The sequence below is a fragment of the Haliotis cracherodii genome, unplaced genomic scaffold, assembly GCF_022045235.1.
Source record: "Haliotis cracherodii isolate W230 unplaced genomic scaffold, xgHalCrac1.p SCAF_12, whole genome shotgun sequence".
Lineage (NCBI taxonomy): Eukaryota > Metazoa > Mollusca > Gastropoda > Lepetellida > Haliotidae > Haliotis > Haliotis cracherodii.
The window spans coordinates 27,203,761-27,228,568 of record NW_027266267.1 but is presented as its reverse complement, the minus strand read 5'-3'; the positions used below and the strand labels follow the sequence as shown (position 1 = coordinate 27,228,568).

Sequence of the window (24,808 nt, the reverse complement as noted above, 5' to 3'; positions counted from 1 at the left end):
GGGGACAAGAACATGTATCTCTCAACACCTGGGAAGATCTACTTTTCGTAAGCTCTGTACATCGATTTGATGCCTGTTTGCTGAAATATTTACGCTTAACATTCGTCAGTGGCTTGTCGATGGACGAATGTTACACAAACATGGCTAACATGGTATTATATCATAAATGAGGTGCTCATTCAGGCTTTGTATTCCAAACTAGTTTCTAAAGTGATTGTAATGAATAGCAATATGTCTTAAGGAACTTAAAACAATGTGTATAATACGCTGGCACAAAGCTCATATATTTGATAAAATATATATTACGACTATATGATATTTACGACACGAAAACACACTCGGCTAATATTCTTTATTTATTAACTATTCTATAACCGAAATGTTTTGTTAAATTGTAAGATATATTCGCAAGCTTGTGGCACCAGGGAAGATACGGGTCAGAATAGGTCTTCAGCAACCCTTGCTTCCCGTGAGAGGCAACTAACGGGATCAGGTGGTCAGGCTTGATGACTTGGCTGATGCATGTCATCGTATCCCAATTGCGTAGATCGATGATCATGGTGCGAATCACTGGATTGTCTGGTCCGGACTCGATTATTTACAGACCGCTGCCTATATAGCTGGAATATTGCTGAGTGCGGCGTTACACAACAAACAAAAAAACCAACATAAGCCGGTGGGAACATTTCATTTCCCATTAGCTATCACACACATACGCACCTCCTCAGTAGCACTAAATAGTAAATAATGAACGTCTGATCAGAGCATCACATAAATGTCTCAGTGGTTCAGTGACCATCACATGTAGGAATCTCTCAGGCGTCTTCTGACGACTACAGCGATGCAGAAGGCCACGGCCAGAAGGATGATGACGCCAATGACCCCCGCTGCTATCAAGGCGAAGTCAAAGTTTGGGCCGCTGGTGGTAGCGGGAGACGTTGAATTCCGGGCGGCTGAAATGAGAAACAAGACTAAACCTAGTTTTGTAATAACAATCAACTGTATCAGTGATTTGGGATTTTGTTTTCGACCTGCCTATCATGGCATGTACACAATACTATTACATGATGCAAATTAAGCTAGCACTGTGTGTGTGGTGTGGTGGTGTTTGTGTGGCCGAGGAGTGGGTGGGGGGGTTAGTGAATCTAGGATTCCAATAATCCAATAATTGCCTAACAGGAAGTCCCAGTTAGCCACTTAGAAAGCTTTCTTAAGCTTTACGTTATCAGTTTTGTGTTGAGTTTTATAAGTTGCATGATTAGAAAACATATTCCGCTAACAATGTTACATAACAATATGAATATTTATTTTTTATTTTTTATTACGCGTTTGTATCGTTATTTATCGTGTAGTTGTCCGATTTTCGATCACAAACGATGATACTACTTAATTTCGTTAATCCGACATAATCATATGGTTTAAACATATTTCTATTTCAAAAGAAATCTGGATCGGTAAACAAGCAAAACTTGCTTATGTAAATACCTCTCCAGGTAATAACTTTACAACAGCTGGTTACATATCAGATTATATGTAAAATAGTGCTAAACATAAACATACTAATTGCACAAATGAAATATATGAAGCCATTACAAGTGGGGTCTGTGAAATAAGATATAGCAGTTTTCCATTACTACATGCATAAAATTAAGCTACTCGAATCTTTTGCTTTTGACAATGAAATCGTGAACTGATTTAAGAATAGTCATGTTTGTAGAACTGCTAACTGAACTTTTGCCATGTAACACCGTTTTTAAATCATACCCATGTGTGTAGAAGTACATAGTGTTTCTGATATTATGGTATTTTTTACAGGTATAGAAGTCATATGACAAAATCATATGCAACCAACCATGTCGGATTAGCGGGACTTGACTGTACAAGAACAACAAAAGTAATAAAGGTGGAAACTTGACAAGGGACGCCAAACAGATAATTGACGTTGAAAGGCAATTAGCATTAGACATTAGCAGCCAACACTTTACAGTAATTAGCGCTGACAGTATGGAAGCCAGGACTAAATTATCACTGATAGGTAAATGGCAATGGACAATGGGTAAACGGGAGGCCGGGGGTAATTAGCGCTGATAGGTAAAGGAACAGAGATAGCGATGCGTAAATGGAAGCCAGCAAGATAATTGGCACTGACATAGATCAAAGCAATAAGTCCTAAGTTTTAGAGTCCTACTTTCAAAGGATTATGACCTCGTCTGGAAATGGGGGACTTATCGTGAAACATAGTCTCCCTCCAATATTTGTTGTTTTTTATGGATTTGGGGCAAGTCTCACTCACCTCTTTCAATTGGGATAGTTGTCATAGGTGTGGACGTTCCATTGGAAAAGGTCTGTACTGTTGATTCGGTTGACGTTGAACTTTCTGCTGTAGTTGAACTTTCTGCTGTAGTTGAACGTTCTGCTGTAGTTTCTGATGCCACGGTCGTCGATGTAGCCACGTGTGTCTTTGTGGTAGATGATGGTTTTGTAGTCGTCGACGATTTGGTCGAAGTTGTCACGTTCATCGTTGTTGTCATGGTTGTTGTCGGACTAGTTGAAGTAGCCATGGTTGATGGTGGAACCGTTGTTGAAACTGTCAGTGTACAAGTGTATGGTTCATACATAGTGATTCTCACTCGAGTTACTTTTTATACCGACTATATGAAGACGACCCGGTAAAGCTTTAAAACGCGGCCTCATCGACGAGTTTTCATATATTTGATAAAAAATGACACAAGTGTGAGATTCAATGTATCCTCCAAAATCATTCATCCAACTATAAAGGTTTGCAAATAGTATTAACCAGTGTCACCAGCGTACAATGTACAGCTAACCAGCTTTAGTGGCACAGAGATTAGTGATGTCATTTGATTGTGACGTCATTGTAATAACCATCATCACCCCAATCATCTCAGTTTTAACCCTCTTGGTGCCACGGGACCATTTATAGTCCCGTGAAAATGTCCCTTTTAATCTGTGAATTAAGATGGTAAACACCGAGTGCGCAAAAATTATAACCATCATCACCCTAATCATCTCAGCTTTAATATCCTGTAACTCATATTTAATACAGTGCTATGGATTGTGACCATTTGCTGCAATATTTGAACTTCAGGCGAATGCAGATTGTCGTTCTGTTTATGACGCTGATTTACACAAAATATTCAAATCTAAGATATGGAAAGATAGCTATGATCGTGAACATTAAAGCAAGGTAATGTTTATTAAAAGGCAGGAAGTTCATGATCAACACATAAACATTGAATGGTCAAGCCCGAAGTGATCGACAGGGCACATTCGCATCATAGCTGTGCCACGAATTGTCTACCAGTTGTCCTAAATGCTCGCCCGTTTAGACAAATAACTGCGGCTTTTTATCATATGAAATGGCGAAGAGTCATGTGGGATTGATCAAACTACCTAACCGTGCGAATGAAACAGCCTAACCTTTTCACATTTTGTCGCAAGAAGAGATTTCAAAAGTGTGGCCACGACATCTAAACGTGATTGTAAACAAATTGTGTTGAGGTCGGCATCACATGTGGTAGGTTCTACTACACCTAATCAGAACTGGTTGTGACAGTGCGGTTTTCGTAGGGGAGCAATCAGCGCAGATCAAGAGACATCTGCAGGCTGTGATTGGATGATATTGTGTAAGATTTTTATGTCTTTTAAATGTACATCCATCCAGCAATTAAAACTGCCCATATTTTTCAATATTTGGTGCTGACTTTTTAACAAGATGACTTGTGCTTTATGTGAGCACAAATATTTTCAAGTAGGCGACATTTGGTGCGGAACTGGGGTTGGTGTGTTCAGCTTCCTGTACTCGGAAAAGGAGCTGACTAACCTAGCCAAAATTTGTGTTTTTTATGCAGCTTTAAGGCCATACTGTGCATATATGTAAATGTAATGGCTGTTGAATGCCTAGTTATTTTTAAAAAAGATATAACGGTACTCTAGAAGTCTATGGGAAAACATTTGGTTGTGTGTAATCTGTACCTTAGCCCTAGTTGCTGTCGATGGTACACGCGATACAAACACAATACAACTACTGAAAATATCAACATAACTTCTACAATGATGACAGCAATACCTTTTCGCATTTGGGTTAACCGCTTATGGATTCGATGTGCTGGATAGTTCGATTTCGATTTGTTTTTCCTTCCATTGAAACTGATAATGGCGCAATGATTAGTTTACTGAAATAGTATTTTTCGTGGGTCTAGTGTACATGTAACATGCTGTGATTGGACAAGGTAACTGACATCTAATTATGTATGGTATATTTGATCAAATATGATTATATATCTACTCAGAAAATGGAATATATTATCATAAGTAGGGTTCGTTTTTCAAACATTCTGCAATGGATATGAGGTCTAATTTATTTCCGTCCGCTTCTCAATGGGGGTAATTTTTCTCAAACACTATTTGAGTAAGAGAAATGAAATTTACACACAGATGTCACTGGTCACCATCTCATGTGAGTTCAGAAAAAAGGTATCGTAAATTATATTTTACAGACTTCCAACTGAGTCCATACTGCATCAAATGGGGACAAGTTTTCTGAGAAACTTCTGAATAGACAGGAATGAAAGTTTGCATGCCTATCTAACTGATACTTGTCAAGACTGAGTTCCAAAATTGGTCATATAAATTATTTTTTCCCAGTGAAAGGGACTTTTGTGTGTATTAATATCACATTTCATCATTTTGTCTGATGACATAAAGCGACCCTAGTGCCTATCTCGTCTTAGGCTTTATAGGACTGTTTTGTTTTTTATTGTTGACATTAACTTCCTCATTGGTCACTACTATGCGAACAGACAAAATTCGTCTGTGCCCCGCGGTAGGGGATAGTGATAGCGCTGTGTTTTTGTGTTTTATTTGTATCCTTAATGACATTTGTTATAAGAACATCTTGTCAAGGAGCAAGATGAATGCATATTCTTGTGTTTATTGAACAAGTTTAAATAACATAAACACGTCCCATTTTAATTCTGGAAACCATTTTGTCCAGAAAATCTCCATGCTGTGACCGGTCTCGGTCAAAGGTATTTCCAAAATTCAACATGCTGTTTTCCTAGGTTCATACTAAGGAAGAAAAAATAAAAACAAATGTTGTCGAAAACTTAAACTTTGAAATATTTCGACAATGGGCGAAAAAGTGTGGCCCATGCGCGAGAATATTATCCTTTGCTCAAAACTAATGTTTTTGTTAAGGAAATATATAAAGGTGGTTCTACAAGTATCGTGGCACATAATTCAACATAATCTGTTCCCCCATGCTGTAGCTAGGCCAAAAGGGAAAAACAAAATGACTGAAAACCATTAATTTTATATTAACGATTTTGCAAGTTTTATTTTCTAAGAACAGTTTCATATTCTGCTTTCCCCTTTGTGATATATAATTCCAATAGTTTCATTCACCTATGACCATTATCTATGTCATACGTTTTCTTTTGTAGAATAGAATGAAATGGGAACTTTACTTGAAATAAACTATCACGTATGTCTTTAAATGTTCATGTATACGAAGGTGTAAAGTCGAATTTATAAAAAGAAAAAAATATCAAAGAACATTTTTTTTAATGATAATATTTCCTTCTTTCACCTGCGAAGGTTAGCTTATCGTTTCCTTGCATTAAATAAAGCCCACTCCACACTACCTGAGATTTCAAGTATTAAAATTGTCCAATTACATCACGTTTCAAGCTTTTTATCTTTTTATTAACAACACATCATAACACCCGAAGAAAACATAAGCGGCCTGCGTGATTGTACAACGAATCGATGTATGACATGGCGCTCGAGTTACGAGTGATCGAATATAGGTTTGTCGAATAGACTCGCTGCCAATGAAAAACGTTTCGACGACTTTGATTAAATTTACGTGTAGCTACTCTTGAGTGACAGTACGTTAGTTTTATCTTGTTAATAATACAATAAAATATTAATGATAATGTCGGATATTGAGCGATGTCAATTTGAGGATTGTTTGAGCTGTTTCGCCATCTGTTATATTTTGTCCTTTGAAAATGTCCGATGTCAATCACCCCGAACTTGTTTTTATCACGAATGACACTGAAACATATATGGGCTTAACCGGGATTTCTTCAAGGTACATAATCCAAAGTGTCGTTCGTATTGTAACACAATCTTTGAAACAGTCTGCGCATGAACTCTTTCGAAATCACGACCACTTCCCTCAATTTTGTTTTGAGGAAAGAAAACCCAGACCATTTCAACGGGATTTTTATCGGTAAATTACACTCACGGACAATTCTCAATGAATTACTGTATACTTTGACATAAATGACATATGTGTATCATTGTTAGGATACCTGTTTTTACAATGATATGAATTATTGGAGATCTAGATTTCAAACAAGGGCGCTTGATAGACTTTCCTTGCCACATGCGTGTGCTTCAATATTACAGTTAATGTAAAAAAAATAGCAAACTTAGAATACCAGCACGTTCTTCGATGGCGAGGCGGTTCATATGCCTTATCAATTTTCTGAATTTACATTCTGTTGGAGAGACAATCAACTCTAGTTGAATGTTATGCAATTTGGTTGCACTGTGTGTAGAAATTGGAATGTTGTACACGATTCGATCTCCGGCCACGTCATACGAAAAGGCGTTGAAAGATTGTACTTGTTACCCTACCTGCGCTTGGCATTACGGGGCCAAGCAAGGACCGATCGGTATGTCTGTGTCTGAGTGGGGTATCCATGTTTAACTGCGGCATGGTATCTCAGTGGGCTAGCACTGTAAAATCGTACCAGTACAAGCAGCCACACACACGTACAGGCACGTCCCTACATTAGTGAAATAATCATGAACGCGACGTTTATCCCCATATCACTTCACATTGCAAAGACAGAGTTCAGAAGCCAAACCAGAACGACAATGCTTGTAAATTACCCAAAGGCAGATCTCCAACCATCAAGAGTACCGAGTTGCTGTCTTCACCTCTGACCCGACACGTCCACGATGACCCATGATCCGCTTCCGTTACAGAGGTCAAGGTCACATTGTACTGCTTCCCTGGGTTTATGCTGTACACGACTCGATCCTTCAAGCTCTCGAAGTCATCATTTGTTTTGGCCAAACCCGTATCTGGGCCCAAGCCGAAAATATCCTTGGCGTTTCTCTTCCAGTTGATGTACCAAATATATTTTTCTGTCGTCGTGCATATCAATGTGAAGGTCGAACCTTTCTCAACCCTTAAAGGGTCAATGGTCAGAAACGGTCTATCAGCTTGATACGAAAATAAAAGAACGTTGTTATGTTTTTGTTAAATATGAGGATATTTATCAACATGACTTTCTCAACTTGTAATGACTTCTACAAAATAGTAGAGTCATATCCCTGGAATCCGTGACCACTTTGTTCCTACCTTTTTTTTATGATGGACTTGTTTAACTGACATGTTTAACTTAAAATTTAGCCCCCATGACCCTCTGGAAACTGACGACTAACTCTGCCAGAACGCAAAATTCAAAATGGCCGTCGACGCCATTTTTAATAGCATGAAATAGTTTATCTCTGGAAGAATATCAGCCACAGACACATATAAGTTGTCTAATTCCACTAATTTGAACATGCTAAATCCATTGGAATTGTTATTTTTTACATTAGAAGCAATTCTGACCTTGAATTCCAAGATGGCCGCCGGCTGCCATCTTGAAAAACAACATATCATATCTCGATTACTAGATGGGCTACAAGAACAAATGAGGTGTCTTATCTGACTAATTTAAACATGATAAAACTATTGGAATGGTTAATTTTATCCTTAGGATCATATTTATCTCAATATTCGATGGTCACCAACAATGTAGGATATAAGGTATATACACAACTACAAAAGAAACGCATGCGCGTGCCGGATAATTTTGAAGGGTTATATCTTGGAAACTATATGAGCTTGAAAGATATTTTTGTAGGTGATAAAAGCTGAAATGTTGAATTTAACAAAACTATTAGTAACGACCAAAATTGATCATGCTAAAGTATTAAACATTAATTGTGCTGGGTTTTTTAGTAATGCGTTTCTTTAACAGTTGGGTATAGTATTGTCATACCTTAAGAAATGATTAACCGATAGTAATGATCTTGGTATGAATTTAAATGTACATAGTTGTATATGCCCTATCTATCTGTCATCTTCATCCAATACCACTGTAATGTGATATTGGTCAATATCTAAGGATTGAGGGGAAATTATCTGTTTGACCTCAACAATTTGTTTGAAGCACAACATCAAAGACCAAAAACTGATTGTGAATGTTAAAGCAAATAACTTAATGCTAAGGTAGTTATAATAAATTCTGCAAAGGATATATTATTTTCAGATGCCAAGGAAAACATTTTGCTATATTTGATTCGGATTCAGGTGCCTATTAGTCACTGCATTGTAGTAATAGATCTAAATAAAGCTTCTGTAGTGCTAATAGTGACCATAAGGATATCACTGATGAAAGCGCTCAGCATCTTCAACGGATGAACCTCTGAGAAGCACAGAGTATTTTCTTCAATCATGTTCATGAAGTAATTTTCAAAGATCATGAATTCGTTACCGTACAAAGTCTCCTGAATGATTACTAAGGCATCATCTCAAATTTTGGGCATAATTCAATAATTAAATCAAGCTACTTCAAGATCTTCTGATCAAAGAATTTTGTGAAAGCATCGGGTTTCGTCAACGCAATCAGAAGAATCAGAGTGAACTGGTCTATGATCACACCACAGCAGGAGGAACATATGTTGAGGCTGCAATATATTCACTTGGTGTCAGCAATGATCAGCTAGCTATGAATGTTGCAGCACGACTCAAGGAGCAAGTCATGAGCATTAACACTGACCCCTGGCCTCCATACATCCATGAATTGGAGATAGAAGAAGCATCCAAAGATGGCTGTCATTGATGATTGTCCAACTGTCCGTTCAATTGCTTCTGTCATCACAAGTTACATCACCAGAAAACACGCTGCATTTGAGACGAAAATGTCAGTCATGCTACATGATCTGACAAAACGTAGGGAGATCATTGATGTAATGCACAAAGATGATTTTGGCATCAGCTACAATGATGTTCTTATGCTGCAGGATTTCTGGGTAGCGACTGACCTAAAGCATTCATTGAATTGTCCTTTCGAGCTTTCTGAAGGCAAAACTGCTGTGGCTATAGTAGACAATGATGACTTCAATAGTGACACACTCACTGGTGCTGATTAACCACACCGCACTAACATGTTGTTTGTTCAACCAGAATCTTTTGATTCGAAACCGTTGGAGAGTCATGAAACTCGTCCAGTTCCCAGTGCAAAACTGGCCTCATCTTTCTCTGCCTCTCTCAAGGAACTTGGAAGTGAAATGCAGAAGATTGATCCATACAAGACAGTTAAGCGTGGAGAGCCACCCATCAGGACAGAGACAGATAACAACAGTATTCTTTTGGACACATCTACTCAGAGGACACGTGGTGTTATTCATGCACTGGCCAGAGCCCAAGATGACCTCTCAAGACCAAAGCCAGAAGAACAGCAAGTGCCTGGTTAAAAAGGGTTTCATGCTAACATGTCACAACCATGTCAAGAGCCGCGCAATATACCACATGACATATTCTGACCCTCCTAGTAAGACCATCCTCTATGATGTGATGTGCAAACTTGCTAAGTCAATTAATGAAAAAAGATGCCTTCCGCAATCATTGTAGGTGATTATCCGGTCGACTTGCTCTTACTGGACTTGAAAAGTGAGAAGGCGGTTCAGTTCAGCAAAATTTTGCCATTCATTGCACCCTTCCACATCCAAATGTCATTCATCTATGCCATTTACAAGAGGTTTAAGGGTTCAGGTATTTCCCCTGATTTGGACAGTCTCCGCCATCACTTTGAACGGGTAAACTAGTTGGTATATTTGCACCCCTCTCCAATAGGTCATGGTTGGCATTGTGATCCTGGCCTTTACCTGCCTGATCATTACACACAGCCTGCTTTACCTTCAACAATTACCGTACCTGCAATCTCACCAGCAGACGATAATGACAGTGATCTATCTAGTGATTCTGATGATGGCAGTGATGAGAGATCATGCAATGACTCATGTAGTGAATAAGTGTAAGGAGTTTCCAAAGCATCTTTTTACTTGCGTTCTGTAGTTCTTAGTACAGTTTTACCTCCTCATATAATTATAAGTATTTCAAACACCCAAATAAATTCATATATGGTGACAATTTTGAATATTGAGATAAATATGATCCCAAGGATAAAATTAACCATTCCAATAGTTTTATCATGTTAAAATTAGTTAGATAAGACATCTCATTTGTTCTCGTAGCCCATCTAGTATTCGAGATATATGATATGTTCCGGTGGCCATCTTGGAATTCAACATTCATTTAGCATGTTCAAATTAGTGGAATTAGACACCTTATATGTGTCTGTGGCTGATATTCTTCCAGAGATATACTATTTCATGCTATTAAAAATGACGTCGACGGCCATTTTGAATTTTGCGTTCTGGCAGAGTTAGTCGTCATTTTCCAGAGGGTCATGGGGGCTAAACTTTAAGTTAAACATGCCAGTTAAACAAGTCCATCATGAAAAAAGGTAGGAACAAAGTGGTCACGGATTCCAGGGATATGACTCTACTAAAAAGGATTCATTGAGTAATAAAAATTAGTGAAAGTATTTTTGTTATATGGATCTGGTTCATGTTTTTATCCGAAAGATGGTAGCAATATATCCCAAAATATAACTGTACATATCTTACATTTGACCACTTTCTAAATGGCATTGTGTGTTCATAGCTTTCGGAGCCGTGCATATTCACACTTGTCAGAGGGGTACTCAAAGTACGTGATCTTGACAACCAGTTGTTGGACTTTCATTTTTTGTGGAAGCCTCGGTGGCTGAGTGAGTTAGATCGCCGACTTTGTGTACTGGCGATTAGGTGCCTCACTCTGGCGGTGTGGGTTCGAATTCCGGACGGGACTCGGACCAAAAAAGTACGAGAATCTGTACCAAGAAAGTGTTATCCCAAATATAACATTTGTTACAGGTGGTAGCAATTCTGAATAACATGTCTATTTGCAAGACAGACGGCATGTCCAGCAAAAAATGTTTAATGAAAAAAAGATATTTTGTCGTCTATTTTGGAAAAGAATGCCATCGCACCATGAATGAAGGTCCCCAATGTAAATCACACTAATCTCACACTAAACGCAAGCACCCACACACTTACCTTTTGTAAGTATCGCTAGTACACTCCATACAAGTATTAGCGTACTAACACACATGTTGTATATTTAGTGAAAGACACGCGACTATACAGGCTCCTTGATCGACACCATAATGTTCACACATCTATCTAGATCTGGAAACTTGTCATGTTAGATGTCGGGTAGGGATTCTTGATGCAAACGCTTTCCTAAAACACCACCAGAGCTCTTCGTCATCCAATGTGAATCTGTAGCAAATGATAACATTTTGTTTCTCATTTCGGAGAAGCTTATTATACAACAATTCTGTATGCTCATATTTGCCATGCGCCTACGCTTGTCTATGTAAACATATACACGTTTTCTATGAACGCAACACTCAAATTGTGTCAAGTGTTGACATATTCTGCTTCACACATCGTTATCAAACATATACCTCTTGTGATGTGTCATCTGCACGTAGGTGAACTCCACTACCTCGACGTTAAGTCAACCGTTACATGCTTAATGAATAGAAATAATGTTTCCAGAAGGTTAGCGGGAAACTTCGTATTATCAATATGACGGCTGTTCAGCGTTATGTAATGCTACGAGCTCAGCGCAAACATTAATCTTGTTTAACATTGCATTTGAGAAGTGTGTTAAGAATTCCATTATTTGGGAGGCTGGGTATTTGTATCAAGATAAGATATATTTTCAGCTTCACCTGCAAAACCAGATATTTTTAACTTAAAACTATGAACCTATGTATATTTGTGGCATGATTCATTTTTTCAGGGCCAATTCAGCCTTAAGCCACCCCAACCCCACCAACACACACACACGCGCGCACGCACACACACACACACACACACACCAGAAAAATGAAATCGTCGGTCCCTTACGCCGTCTATAATGTTAAATGCAGAACAGCTCTAAACTTATCTAATCCGTGTTAATTCTAAGGTATGTATAATAGGGCCACAAAGAGCCTATTACCGGCCCGACAATGCTTCGATTCGATGGAACTCACATCTACACAATGCAATGACAAACGACAGCTCTGCACGTTTACTGCCATGGACACCAACTTCGATGTTCAAATTACCCCCAAAAGCCTGGTCACGAGGGAGCAATTTGCTGTGCACAGTTGCGTCCCTTGGGCACGCCAGAAATCTATGTTCGTTGGTTCGAATCCAGATTCGCCCCGATTATGTTTCTAGGTTTGTCAGCATTATACCTTTGATCTTTCGTGAGTTTCAACACAGTGGTAGTCGTCTCAGACACTGCATCACTTCAGGCTTTCTTTCCACGTGACACGCCGTGAAATAATCGGAATACTGTTCAAAGCGGTGTTAAATCCAACTCACTCACTCATTCACTTTAGAGACTGCAAATGTGTTTGACTTCAATTATTTAAAATTCTTAAGGACAGGGCTATTATGTCGATTAGTGTAAAGTTTAGCAACTGTGATTAAAAGCTATAGTCTGCCATGCACCAAACATTGAACAAAAACTGAATATTGAGAAACGTACCTAATTAACCCTTAACTTTCATTCCTGTTTCTTTCGTTGTAGATAACCTAACTATTGGGTCAATAAATTTAATAACATGAAATACATGGACACAAGCAATCAATGTTTCATTAATAGACATAAAAACTATGCTGACATCGTATACCTTTTGAAAATGTATCGAAGTTACATTTGTTTATATGAGTTGATGCCAGTACGGTCCAAGGTTTGTGACCCGGCTGAAGCGGCTTCACAACAGCCTTGTTGACAACAGCCTTGTTCATCGTGAGTCGGAGTGTTGATATATCATAACTGATAACTGATATCATAACTGATATCATGGACTCTTTTTAGAAATCATCACTTCAGCTTGTTGGATATATATAGAATATAGAATTATAGACATCTATATGTCTGACAAAAATAAGGGAACTGATGAAATATTAGTGAAGGTATAATGACGATAAATGTCTTTAAATTATTTTCGCCGTGTAGATCAATATTTGATAAACTGGTGTATTGTTGCCCTTGGCATTGCTCCAATCTTGGCCATGTTGGCGGGTGCTCTTTTGGGGCTATGTCACGGGACTTAGCGTGTCAGCCCATGCCCTTAAGTCCAAGTAGGTATGCCCTCTCGTCGGATATATCAGTGACGACCTGGGCACAATGTGTTCTGGCACTGTCGTCTTGCAGTTGAAACTTTCTGCCTGAAATTCGAGCGACTGGAACAACGACAGGACGCTAAATTTCGTCAACGTATCGCTGGGCAGTCAAATGTCCATTCACAATAACCAGATCTGTTCGCCTGCCATCGGTGATACCGCCTCACACCATGACACTACCGCCCCCTACCGATCATGGTCAAGAAATGTTTCCCTGGGAGACAAAATGTTGATTCGTCTGTAAGGATTGTGTAACGCCATTGGCCCATAGCCCATCCCTTCTGTTGCCTTGCCAATCCCGATCTTTGCCGCCTATGGTAAACTGTTGGGATGATACCCTTCACAGGACGCCTTGCTTTCAGGTGGGCTGTGTAAAGACGGTATTCAACGGTAAATGTTGACATTCGCCTCCCTGTTATTGCTGTATATTGATAACAGGAGCACATTTGAATCTGTTACGTTATACAGTTAATGTAATTAGACAATCTTGTCTTTCTGTCGTTTTTAAGGCCGGCTACTCACAGGTCTAATTGAAACCCCACCCGGTACCTTCCCTACAGAGGAGAAACTACACTTTATGATTTGCCAAACATTCGGGCAACTTGTGATATTGACGCCCCCCTCTATCAATCAGCGTATTGTTCCAGTGTATAAAAAGAATGAAAATATTGCAGAATTGAAATTTATGATAACCAGAACACTCTGTTACTAACATATCCTATGCTGCAACTGGCAGTTGCTATATATTTTGTGAGATAGGAGTGTTTTGTGAGAAACTTCTGGAGTTCTTGGAATGCTTGCGTTGTAGTTTGGATTTCTCTGATTTGGTATCACATTATGTAAGCAATATGAATTGTCTGCGTTTATTGGACTGTGTTTATTCTTAAGTGGTGATGCAGTCCCAACCACCTTTCATTTCAATGTGAATTCAACGAATGTTTTGCTGGAATTTCAGGTGAGCTAATCACCTTTAGCGTTTTCATTGTGTGTGTGTGTGTGCGTGTGCGTGTGTAGCGGGTCCCACTGGTGGAGCAGGGTACACTCACACTTGTGCGAACACCCGGTGTTATCACTGCTTGATAGTGAACCATACACACAGGCCAATGATTCTGTTGGACTTGTACAACGAACTCTGCCTTCAGAACATATGTAATTTGGATAGTGAAAATGGTATTGTCTCCGTATCATCAACACAACGGGTATATATACCTTCACATACCGCGGATAACCTACTGTGGTGCGGTGGGTATGTCTCGCACAACAACATAACTACGTATCTATCTCGGTGTTCCACATTTCAAGTGCACTGGTTTCACCTTGATGAAAACCATCTGCAGGTGTAACAATGGATGTCTTCAACCTACAGTGTGCCTTATCCCTCCTCTTACTCGGGGAGCTTCTCCTGCTAGCAACTTGTAAGTAATACCTGAAATAATTTCATGTCGAACATCTTGTTTTGTATGTTAGCGTTGTTAACTTTGAAGTTTACATGATGTTTGATGTTTTTCTTTGTGAAGTAGTATATGTATGTCAAATCTCTGTGTGTGTGTCTCTGTATACTAGTATGTCAAGTTATATGTATGTATCACAATGTATGTATGTCAAATCTGTATGCACGTCCCTGTATGCATGTCATATCTCTCCGTTTCTCTCTGTTTGTCTGTGTGTATGTCAAATATATGTGTGCGTGTGTCTGTGTGTATGCCAAATATTGTGTGTCTTTGTATGTAGGTCAAATCTGTATGCATGTATGTCAGATGTGTGTGTGTGTGTGTGTATGTATGTATGTCACACATGTATGCATGTATGTATCTGTATGTATGCCTCATATTGTAGCCACAAGCGTCCATGCTTCTATATTGATATTGGGACCACAAGCATTCATGATTCTATCGAGACATGGGAACCTAAAGTATTTTATATTACTGCGAACGTGTTGTCTCACGTTTATTTTTCCTTAAAATAGAATAGATGAATTGAGGATAAATGATTATATCAGAGTTGCTAACGTTCCAAGATTTATTTAGAAGCAGTGTGCCAATCAATAAACATTTCAATTCAATTAATCATATAAATATTTCTAAATTATATTATTACAGATGACTGCCATAACGTCTTGGTTTCTAATTACATAACTTCTCATGATGGCAGAATATAAATCAATAGCATTTCGCTTCAATTTCTCTTATAAACATATCCAATAAGCATACATAAATACATTATACACAAAAAGTATCAGAATACGAGCGTTTTGCATTTAGCTACAAACATTAAGTTACGGGTATTTCATCATGTCCTGACTGACTATTAAATAAGTCCAGCATTACTGCTTGCAATGAATCTGCACATATTCATGACATATTTTACTTTACGATGTTTGCTGATATTTGTACTAGATTTCTTATTTATCAAACGGTTATCAAGATGTTGATCAGGAATAATTATTTTCATATTTTGGTGATCGAAATTACTTCACATTGACACATATAGTTGGAATTACTTTAGTGTTCAAACGTTATCGAAGATTCAAAAATACATTGAACAAAACTTGACAATGAACCAACGCAATGTATCTTATATAACGTATCTTCAGTACTGGAGGAAATAAAGACAATCTATCTATCTATCTATCTATCTGTCTATCTATCTATCTATCTATCTATCTATCTATCTGTAGTTGAAAATATACAATGTTCGAGATATCTAAGGCAATGATCATAACACACATTCAACATTTTTTAAATCAACCATTAAAACAATCTGAAACAATAATCATAAAACACTGGTTGATACAATATTATCATAGGTTACCTTACTTATGTCTACCTATAGTGGATTGAGGTAACAAACAAAAAGGCTGTCGTTTATTTGACTTGTATTGTTATAGATCAGCGTGTCAATCTCAAAGATACGTTTGTGTATTTTATAAATTTTGAATATTTTTTTATATTGTTATATGAATTTTTAAGTTGTCAACGCGCATGATGACGGAGAAGTAGCTCTTGGGGGAATCAATGACAAAATCGACATCACAGTCCCGGAACGTTTTATGCATATAGACAATGAACAACAAATACACAATGAGCGGAATACCTGCTCTGACAACACAAACACGGCGATGAGCGGACCTTCCAACTCAGGCATGTGCGCACACATGAGGCGAGCTCAACCTCAGAACGTTTCCTACGAGCGGCACATCCTGCTCGAGGTCGTCCTTACACCAGCGCTCGGAATACCAAGCTGACTAACAGTTACTCTTAAATTGGTAAATTAACATGCGCTTTCCGACCCGCATCCGGTGACTATTATGCCCAAAACATCTAATGTCTGAATTATGTCTCGCGGCATGTTTTTACAACCTAAGTGAGTTACTGCCATTTATGTGAGATGTCCGAGGTTTGACTGTAAAGATACGTTTGTGTATTTTATATAATTTTGAATACTATTTTTTATATTTTTAGATGATTTAAACATATTTTTATTTCAAATGATCGGTAAAAAAGTAACACTTGCTTATGTAAATATCTCTCCAGGTAATAACTAACAGCTGGGTATATAATGCACAAATGAAATACATGAAGCCAATACATCGAAGCAAGTGGCGTCTCTGGAATAACATAATGCGTCTTTCCATTACTACATGCATAAAATGAAGCTACTTAAATCTTTTGCTTTTGTCAATGAAATCGTGAACTGATTGAAAGAATAGCCATGTTTGTAGAACTGCTGACTGAACTACTGCCATGTAATATCGTTTTTAAATCATACCCATGTGTGTAGAAATACGTAGTGTTTCTGATATTATCGTATTTTTGACAGGTATAGAAAAAGTGAATTGCGTCTTCAAAGTGATACCAACAAGTGGAGTCTGGTATGCCTGATACATGTCGTCTAAACTTATCAGCGTAAGGCGACAGTGGACAATTTGGCATGATCTATGACCGTATTTAAGTCTAAATTATTAATAATTGTATCAGAACAATTAATTAAGGATAAATATTCTTTTAATGAGCGAGCATCAGTTACTTCATCGGGTAGAGTGTTCCACAGGTTAATCGTATCAAGAAGAAACGATTTAGCGTAGGTCTGAGTTTCGACATTTGATTGTTTGTATGTTAGATCTATTTCGAAGGTTATAATTGCTATTATCAGAGACTTGACTTGGAGTGAGATTGTTGAGATATACAGTGAAATACCGTTTTTCATTTTGTAAAATGTAATCAATTTGAAGCAGTGACTTCGTTCTGTACATGTTAAAGATCGAAAATTTGTTTCGTTATAAATTTTAACATGACTGGTACCACGAACCGACCCCATCAGTGCGTCCAAATATAAATTCTTGAGTAACAATGATTGTTCGTTCGTACCGTTAGGTAGGACAAACGATGTATACATAATTACAAGCGTATTTCTTGTTAGACCGTATCTAAAACTCTTTAGGCTGTTGATCGTTGGACTAACTTTTCTAATGATTTCCTTGATCTGTATTTTCCATGAACTCTCAGATTAAAGAGTAATTCCTAAATGTTTATGACTTTGTACTTCATCAATAATAGTACGCTCCATGTATAAATTTGGTGTAAAACCAGAATCGACGTTGCGACTGAATGTTCTAGTTTTGGTCTTATCGGGATTAAATCATCTTGCCATTTTCGGGCCCAGTTTGAATTTTTTGCAAAATCATTATTGATACAATTTGCTGCAGAGAGTTGATCTTCAATGATGACATATATGGACGTATCATCTGCAAATAGGCGTATGTTACTCCCAATACCTCCGACAATGTCGTTAAATCAATCAGAGTTTTAAAATTAGGGGTTATGCTTGTAGGATCTGGGGCACGGGTGGCCGCGATTCGCTGTGCAGAGTTGCGTCCCTTGGGCACGCCAGACACCTATGATTGTGGGTTCGAATCCCGGTTCGACCCGATTATGTTTCTAGGTGTGTCAGCACCATATCCGTGCTCGTGGTTTTCACCGAATTGATAAACGTCTGAGACCTGCATATCACTTCGGGATTTCCTCCCACATTAAGCTGACACGCCGTTATATGAATGGAATACTGTTAAAAGCGGCGTTAAACCCAACTCACTCACGTGTAGGATCTGTAATTATTTGTTTTAATCCGTACATAGTTTGTGAATGTTCAATCTTTTGAGTGGTTTCGCATAGAATATCTAGATTGAAGTCGCCAGAAACAATAGTAAACATATTAAGATCAACAGCATTCCCGATTGACTCATCAATTAAATTCCAATAATGGACACATTTATCAGCATGGTATATATAAAATGTACCAATTAAGTAATTTCGAGTTTTACATTTAACCTGTATCCATATCGCTTCAAGCTCGGCAAGTTCTAAATTTCCCATAATTTTAGCGCATAGATTATTTTTAACATAAGCCGCAACCCCACCACCACGTGTTGTTCTGTCTTTTCTAAATGGGGATCTGTATGTCATTGTTTCGAATATCTTTACAAACAAATTACATCGTACGACCCAAATTCTGTGCATAAAAAATATTTCATTTCTCCCTAAGACTACGAACATATAGGTTATAAATTATAATATTTAAGTCGTTCAGGTATTTAGGTACAGGATGAGGGTGAACATCTCCACAGCAGAGGAGAAGAAAAATAAAGAAAATTGGTAATCGCAGATTATACAAACATCGAAATATGGAAATAAGTGCAAGAAACAGAAACTTAAATGAGTATTTAACATGAACTGTCAATGTACCCACTGCTTGTCTATGTTGTGATATGTCAATCGACATGGAATGTCAGTATGATACACAAAGACACAGTGGGTCTCAATAGAAATGAACAATTACACAGACACACACCAGCTACAGATATGGCTCGGTACAAGATACATCAATCAGCACTATTTTGGTTTTCTTTTCTTGTACAACAACAAAGACCAGATGAAAAAGAGAATGAATAACACAAACATAGTTTTCTCGGTTCGAGAAACCAAAATATCCGATAAAAACAATCAGGGGTAATGATAACTTAATATTAGGGGTTTACATCAATATAATAGAGGAATTGCAGGTTTTGGACATACTGCAAGTGTCATACTTAAGGGGATAGATGGCCAATGTCATACGGTACCTTTAGTTGTATGCCGTAAGCGCAGTATACCGGGGTAAGGCGAGAGACACGATTAAGTTATTTAACATAAGCTGGCTGCACGCTTTAAGCATATTTTGATATGAATTATTAAGCGAGTGTTTACACTATGACAGTACTATGGGGACCACAAGCATTTAATAGTAACGTGGCAGCCACAATCACTCTTGATTTTACAGTAATATTGGAGCCACACGCCTCTCGTGGTCATATTTCATTAGTTAATTTGGCTGTTTGGCTCACCAACTTATGTCGTATTTCAACAGGCAATACTTATGTGTATTCCTAACCAGGTTCTGTAGAGCTGACAAGCGCCCCCTCAGTAGCCACACACGGGGAGCCCCTTACTCTGACCTGCAACAACACGGGGGACGCACGCGACGACTACTGGTTCCGTAACGGGGACCTCATCTTCTTCACAGCCCCATCTTCTTCATCTTTGTACGATACGTCCATACTGAACAAAGATTTGTACAGCGAGTATCTGTCAGGGCGGGTCAATGTCAGTTGCGACGTCCACCAACACAACGTGACCCTCACGATTGACTCCCACCTCGACGACGGATCTGTGTGGTGGTGCGTGGTGGAGGGGGAAAGCAACAACATCACAATACGCAAGTGACACTTCAAATATTTTGTCTGTTACAAACACAGCAACTATTGCTCATTACCAACTAAAAGATCGGTATTCCAGTTATATCACGAAAGATGATGTTCGGGGAGCCCGAAGTGATGCAAGTCTGAGACGGTTACCACATTGGTGAAGCCTATGAGCGAGAGATCTGAAATGTCTAAGAAACAAATATCGAAATGAATGTGTAGTTAAATGAGTTTATGAGTATGATAATGAAATTTCCTGGACATTTTAAAGAATATATCGACCTGTGTCCGCTATAGGTGACCAGGAGCCTGTTGACCCATTCGTATCATAGGAAGAGTTGATGGGGATCAGGGTTTTGTGTCAAACTGTCATTGTACTTGTCTCCTCTGGACTTGATTGGGAGCACGGGGGGCCCAGGCGTCTAAGGCGCTGCAATTCGCCGTGCAGAGTTGAGTCCATTAGTTACGCCAGAAACCTATGATTGTGAGTTCGAATCCCGGTTCGCCCCGATTATGTTTCTCGGTTTTGTCAAAACCATACCCGTGCTCGTGGGTTTCACCAAAGTGTAAAGGTCTTAGACCTGCATCATTTCGGGATTTCCTCCCACCTTAAGCTGATACGCCGCGATATAAGAGCAATACCATTCAAAGCGGCGTTGAAACCCAGCTCACTCCCTCACTCTCACTCTGTGATTGATCATTTCCAACGTAACGGTTATACGAGACTTGGAACAGGAATGTTAAGAAAGGTGATGAAGGTAGCTGGTTTGGGATCAATATGTCCACGTGTATGTCCACTTTGTAACCAAGTGATTGAAGATGAATACATACATATGTGACCTTTAAAAGATAATAAGACTATAAGACTATATTTTGCCTGACCTGTATTATCCAAATCCAAACAGGTATACGTTTAGAGTGCTTCTATGTTACATCATTGTAATATTATTACACCCCGCCAAGAAGTGGAAGGGGGATATAGGAATCGGAGCCGTCCGTCCGTCCGTCCGTCACATTTCGTTTCCGGAGCAGATCTTAAAAAAACCGGACCATATTCCTTCACCAAACTTGGCACATAATGTCATCTCGCAGTATTGAATACATTTCCTTTCTTGTTGGTAAGTTCTGCATTGCTTGAGTGTATGTTCCTCCAAAAGTGTCATGGACACAGTTGTTGCATTCACTGACTAACTTCATGCAGAAACACAACTCATTACAAATACAACAGTGTAACTGAGTGCTGCAGATTAGGTCATTTACAAAAGGCCTAGTCAACATAGTTCACAGGAGCTAATGCATTGCACACAACCGGATGTGTCATATTGGCGGGGGATAGGAGTATTTCATGCTTGTTAGTTATGGTGTCTTTCGTCAGCCGAGCACAATGTTTTTCTGCTAACCTAATATGACACCGTATACGGCAACTAATTAAGACACCAAACAGATTTATTATGCCGAAATGTGTTCACTAAGATCATATAATTAGGTATCTTTATCGCACAGGTCATATAAAAATAAAAACGTGTTACTAACAGCCGTGACGCCAAGGTTCAAAGGGAGACTACTCTTCAAACCTTAGAGGCCAAACCTTGTTGAACTACAATCTTTATCAATATAGTCACGAACGTCATTTTTTTTTAAAATTGCACAATTAATGAATTTCCGTACCAGAATTTTCATGTGAAATATGTGAGGTGAGTGTTAAACAATCCAAGATGGTTGTCACTAACGGTACACAGACTCATATTGTGGAAGAAGTTCTGATTGGGCAGTTTCCCGTTGAGGCATAATAATGCATAATAACCATTATTTGTTTATCTGTTATTTAACGCCACACTCAGCAATATCCCATCTATATGACGAAGGTCCGTAAGTAATCGAGTCTGGACCAGACAATCCAGTGACAGACATGACGAGCGTTGGTCCACGCAATTGGCATACAGTGACATGCAACCACGCAGTCATGTCTCTGAACCTGATCACCTGATGAGCCTTTTATTAATCTCGTACCCGAAACCCTCACAGTTATTAATACAAACTTAACGTTGAATCATCCCGACTCGCTCCGATTATCTGACTGTAGTATTAATTCTTGTGGACCCTAAGTAAGTATGTACAAATGCCTCAGGTATTTTAACATATTTTGGCAACAAAGAGCAAACACGTTCTTAAATGCATTTCGACAGGAATGAATTCTTCAGCATTTTTGCAATCACCGCCGTCATTGCCGACAACACCTGTCTCAACATCTATACCGACATCTTCCCTCCCCACAACCTCCACAAGCAGGGCAACGTTCACAGTCAGACATGATGTTTCACCGTCGACCTCTGCAAGCAGATCAACCTTGACAGCAAAACATGAATCACCATATCTATCTACACGAAGGTCGCCCTTTGCAACCAGCCCTGATCACACTCCGCCAACAAAGTTAAACACAAGTCACACGGCTGGAAACAATATTACAGAGGAACACGGGAAAGGTACAAAACACGGAAATTAATCATGTGTTTTAGCCTTAAACTGTAATCACATTTACATATTCTTCTATATCTTTAGGGTTCCCATTTCAGTTCCTTTCCCGTGGTTCTCCCAATCTCAAATTACCTGCTCTTGATTTTCAGCCAGTTTGATTTGCTACGCTACTCGGTCAAACGGACCAATCAGAATGCGAGACACAACTCGACCTCAGTTTTTGGTTGGCGATATGAACAACCGGGCAGCCAGTCTCATTGGCAACGATAGCGTTTGCGAGAATTTCACCACTGAAAATCTCACTGACACGCTAAAGAAAGCCCTCAAAAATATTTTTGACTGAAAGGATGTCTCTGTGTCCACCTCCCTTACCCATTTCCATTTTTTCCTTATCTCGGCGTTTGATTTGTCGGTAAAATGTTAATGACATTAAAGACAAGTAATGTAAGATAGCCATTCGTGACCAACTCGTGTTATTCCTGGACAAGCCGAATAGCGATTCTTCTTGCAGGCTACGGAAAGGGGCGAGTGGTGACGAATGGTAAGGGAGCAAGAGCTACAGGATCCAGGGGTTCGTGTAGGCTTACCGAAATGAGAGGCCTGGAAATGTGGTGGATGCACTTATATTCACTTACCTCACAGTTATATGATCATAGCTCACATGTCACACGATGTCGTGATTCGTACCGTCTTCTATCCATCGTAGAATATATTTAATATTTTAAGTTAAGCTGTATGTTGGAGAGCTCTCATCCCACATCATCACTTCAAGATTCTCAAGATGATGTTTGTGCACCTACAGGAGACCCTGACGTACAACACTTTTATCTGGTTGCTGGATCAGTGTGTGGCGCTGCTGTAGCTATTGTCCTCACAGCAGCCATCCTCATATTGTGGACAAAACGTAGAAACAAACAGAAGGAAGGTATGTGTTGTGTGTGTGTAGGTGTGTAGGTGTCTGTGTGTTGACCGAGTCGTCTAAGGCGCCGCAATTTGCGATGCAGAGTTACCGCCTTTGGACACGTCAGAAACCTACGATTGCGAGTTCGAATCCCAGATTGCCCTTATTATGTTTTCAGGTTTGTCAGAACCAGACCCGTGCTCGTGTGTTTCACCAAAGGGGTAAACGTCTGAGACCTGCATCACTTCGAGCTTTCCTCACATATTATACTGACACGCCCTGATATAATGGAATACTGTAAAACGATCTCACTCACTGTGTGTGTGTGTGTGTGTGTGTGTGTGTGTGTGTGTGTGTGTGTGTGTGTGTGTGTGTGTGTGTGCTCTATATGACGAGGGTGATATGGGCGATTTTGTTTCAGAAAGTGCAGCCATCATGCAGTCGGAAGAAACAAACCACTTTTACCTTAACCAAGCTGTGCAGCTGGATGTCGAATCTGTGTAGGCAGGTGCCACTTCCGTAGGCAGGACCCGATGTGAAGGTTAACGGTTAGGTTTCAATTTTCCTTTTATCGGGAAGAAAACGGTGCCATGGATCCAACAACATATGTCGTATTTCAACATTTCCTCCGAAAGCTGGACTAACATTTTGTTGATAAAACCGTGCACTGCACAATCCATTTCTCTCGTCTCTATTTCTGATGCTGATTACCATCCCTTATCATCAAGTGGGTATGCTTCACAGGCATGGCCCCTTGGGCACGCCAGAAACCTATGATTGTGGGTTCGAATCCTGGTTCGCCCCGATTATGTTTCTAGGTTTGTCAGCACCATACCCGTGCTCGTGGGTTTCACCGAAGTGGTAAACGTCTGAGACCTGCATCACTTCGGGCTTTCCTCCCACAATAAGCTGACACGCCGCGATATAACTGGAATATTGTTAAAAGCGGCGTTAAAACCAACTCACTCACTCACTCACTCACAGGCATGGCACAGGACTACCCAACACAACTATTAGATGTTCAGCTATATAATGTTAAAGGTAACTTCTGACTCTCTTTTCATGCAATGATCAAGGACGATCGGCGACCAGTGAATAATCGAGTCTTGACCGTAAAATAAAGTGATTGATAATGTGAGGATCAACCCGTGCGCCCATAACGATAAGAAAATCAATGCATCCCTGCATTTATGGATAACATGCATAGATAAGGTGAAATGTGGTTTAACGTCGCAAGAATACTTATATAGCGACATGCATATGGCTGCTTGTACTAGTCCAGACTAATGCCGACTTTATGGTTCTTGTCT

At 39.2% G+C, this 24,808-nt stretch overlaps 2 protein-coding genes across 3 annotated transcripts; one reads left to right on the top strand and one right to left on the bottom strand.

Moving 5' to 3' along the window:
• Positions 1 to 347: 347 nt before the first annotated feature.
• Positions 348 to 11,471, bottom strand: LOC139457739 (uncharacterized). 2 transcript variants are annotated; one of them, XM_071239090.1, is made up of 4 exons: positions 11,254 to 11,471; positions 6,928 to 7,263; positions 2,294 to 2,587; positions 348 to 953 (listed from the first exon to the last, which is right to left on the bottom strand). In XM_071239090.1, exons 1-4 carry the CDS (start codon positions 11,306 to 11,308, stop codon positions 799 to 801), a joined length of 840 nt encoding a protein of 279 aa, XP_071095191.1. In that variant the 5' UTR covers positions 11,309 to 11,471; the 3' UTR covers positions 348 to 798. The 2 variants fall into 2 exon arrangements, with proteins under 2 accessions (XP_071095191.1, XP_071095192.1); XM_071239091.1 differs by having other exon boundaries at positions 6,976 to 7,263.
• Positions 11,472 to 14,731: 3,260 nt separating this feature from the next.
• Positions 14,732 to 24,113, top strand: LOC139457738 (hepatitis A virus cellular receptor 1 homolog). Its single transcript, XM_071239089.1, has 5 exons — positions 14,732 to 14,801; positions 19,816 to 20,136; positions 22,309 to 22,605; positions 23,400 to 23,522; positions 23,920 to 24,113. The coding sequence occupies exons 1-5, from the start codon at positions 14,732 to 14,734 to the stop codon at positions 24,000 to 24,002; spliced, it is 894 nt and encodes a 297-aa protein (XP_071095190.1). The 3' UTR covers positions 24,003 to 24,113.
• Positions 24,114 to 24,808: the final 695 nt, after the last annotated feature.

Excerpts from the sequence above, each read along its gene's own strand:
- LOC139457739 (XM_071239090.1), bottom strand. The coding sequence starts at position 11,308 with ATGTGTGTTAGTACGCTAATACTTGTATGGAGTGTACTAGCGATACTT. Across the intron at positions 7,264-11,253 it reads ACTAGCGATACTTACAAAAG|CTGATAGACCGTTTCTGACC; the intron begins GTAAGTGTGTGG and ends TTTCGTATCAAG. Across the intron at positions 2,588-6,927 it reads GGTTGGAGATCTGCCTTTGG|TTTCAACAACGGTTCCACCA; the intron begins GTAATTTACAAG and ends GTACACTGACAG.
- LOC139457738 (XM_071239089.1), top strand. The coding sequence starts at position 14,732 with ATGGATGTCTTCAACCTACAGTGTGCCTTATCCCTCCTCTTACTCGGG. Across the intron at positions 22,606-23,399 it reads TACAGAGGAACACGGGAAAG|GAGACCCTGACGTACAACAC; the intron begins GTACAAAACACG and ends GTGCACCTACAG. Across the intron at positions 23,523-23,919 it reads TAGAAACAAACAGAAGGAAG|AAAGTGCAGCCATCATGCAG; the intron begins GTATGTGTTGTG and ends ATTTTGTTTCAG.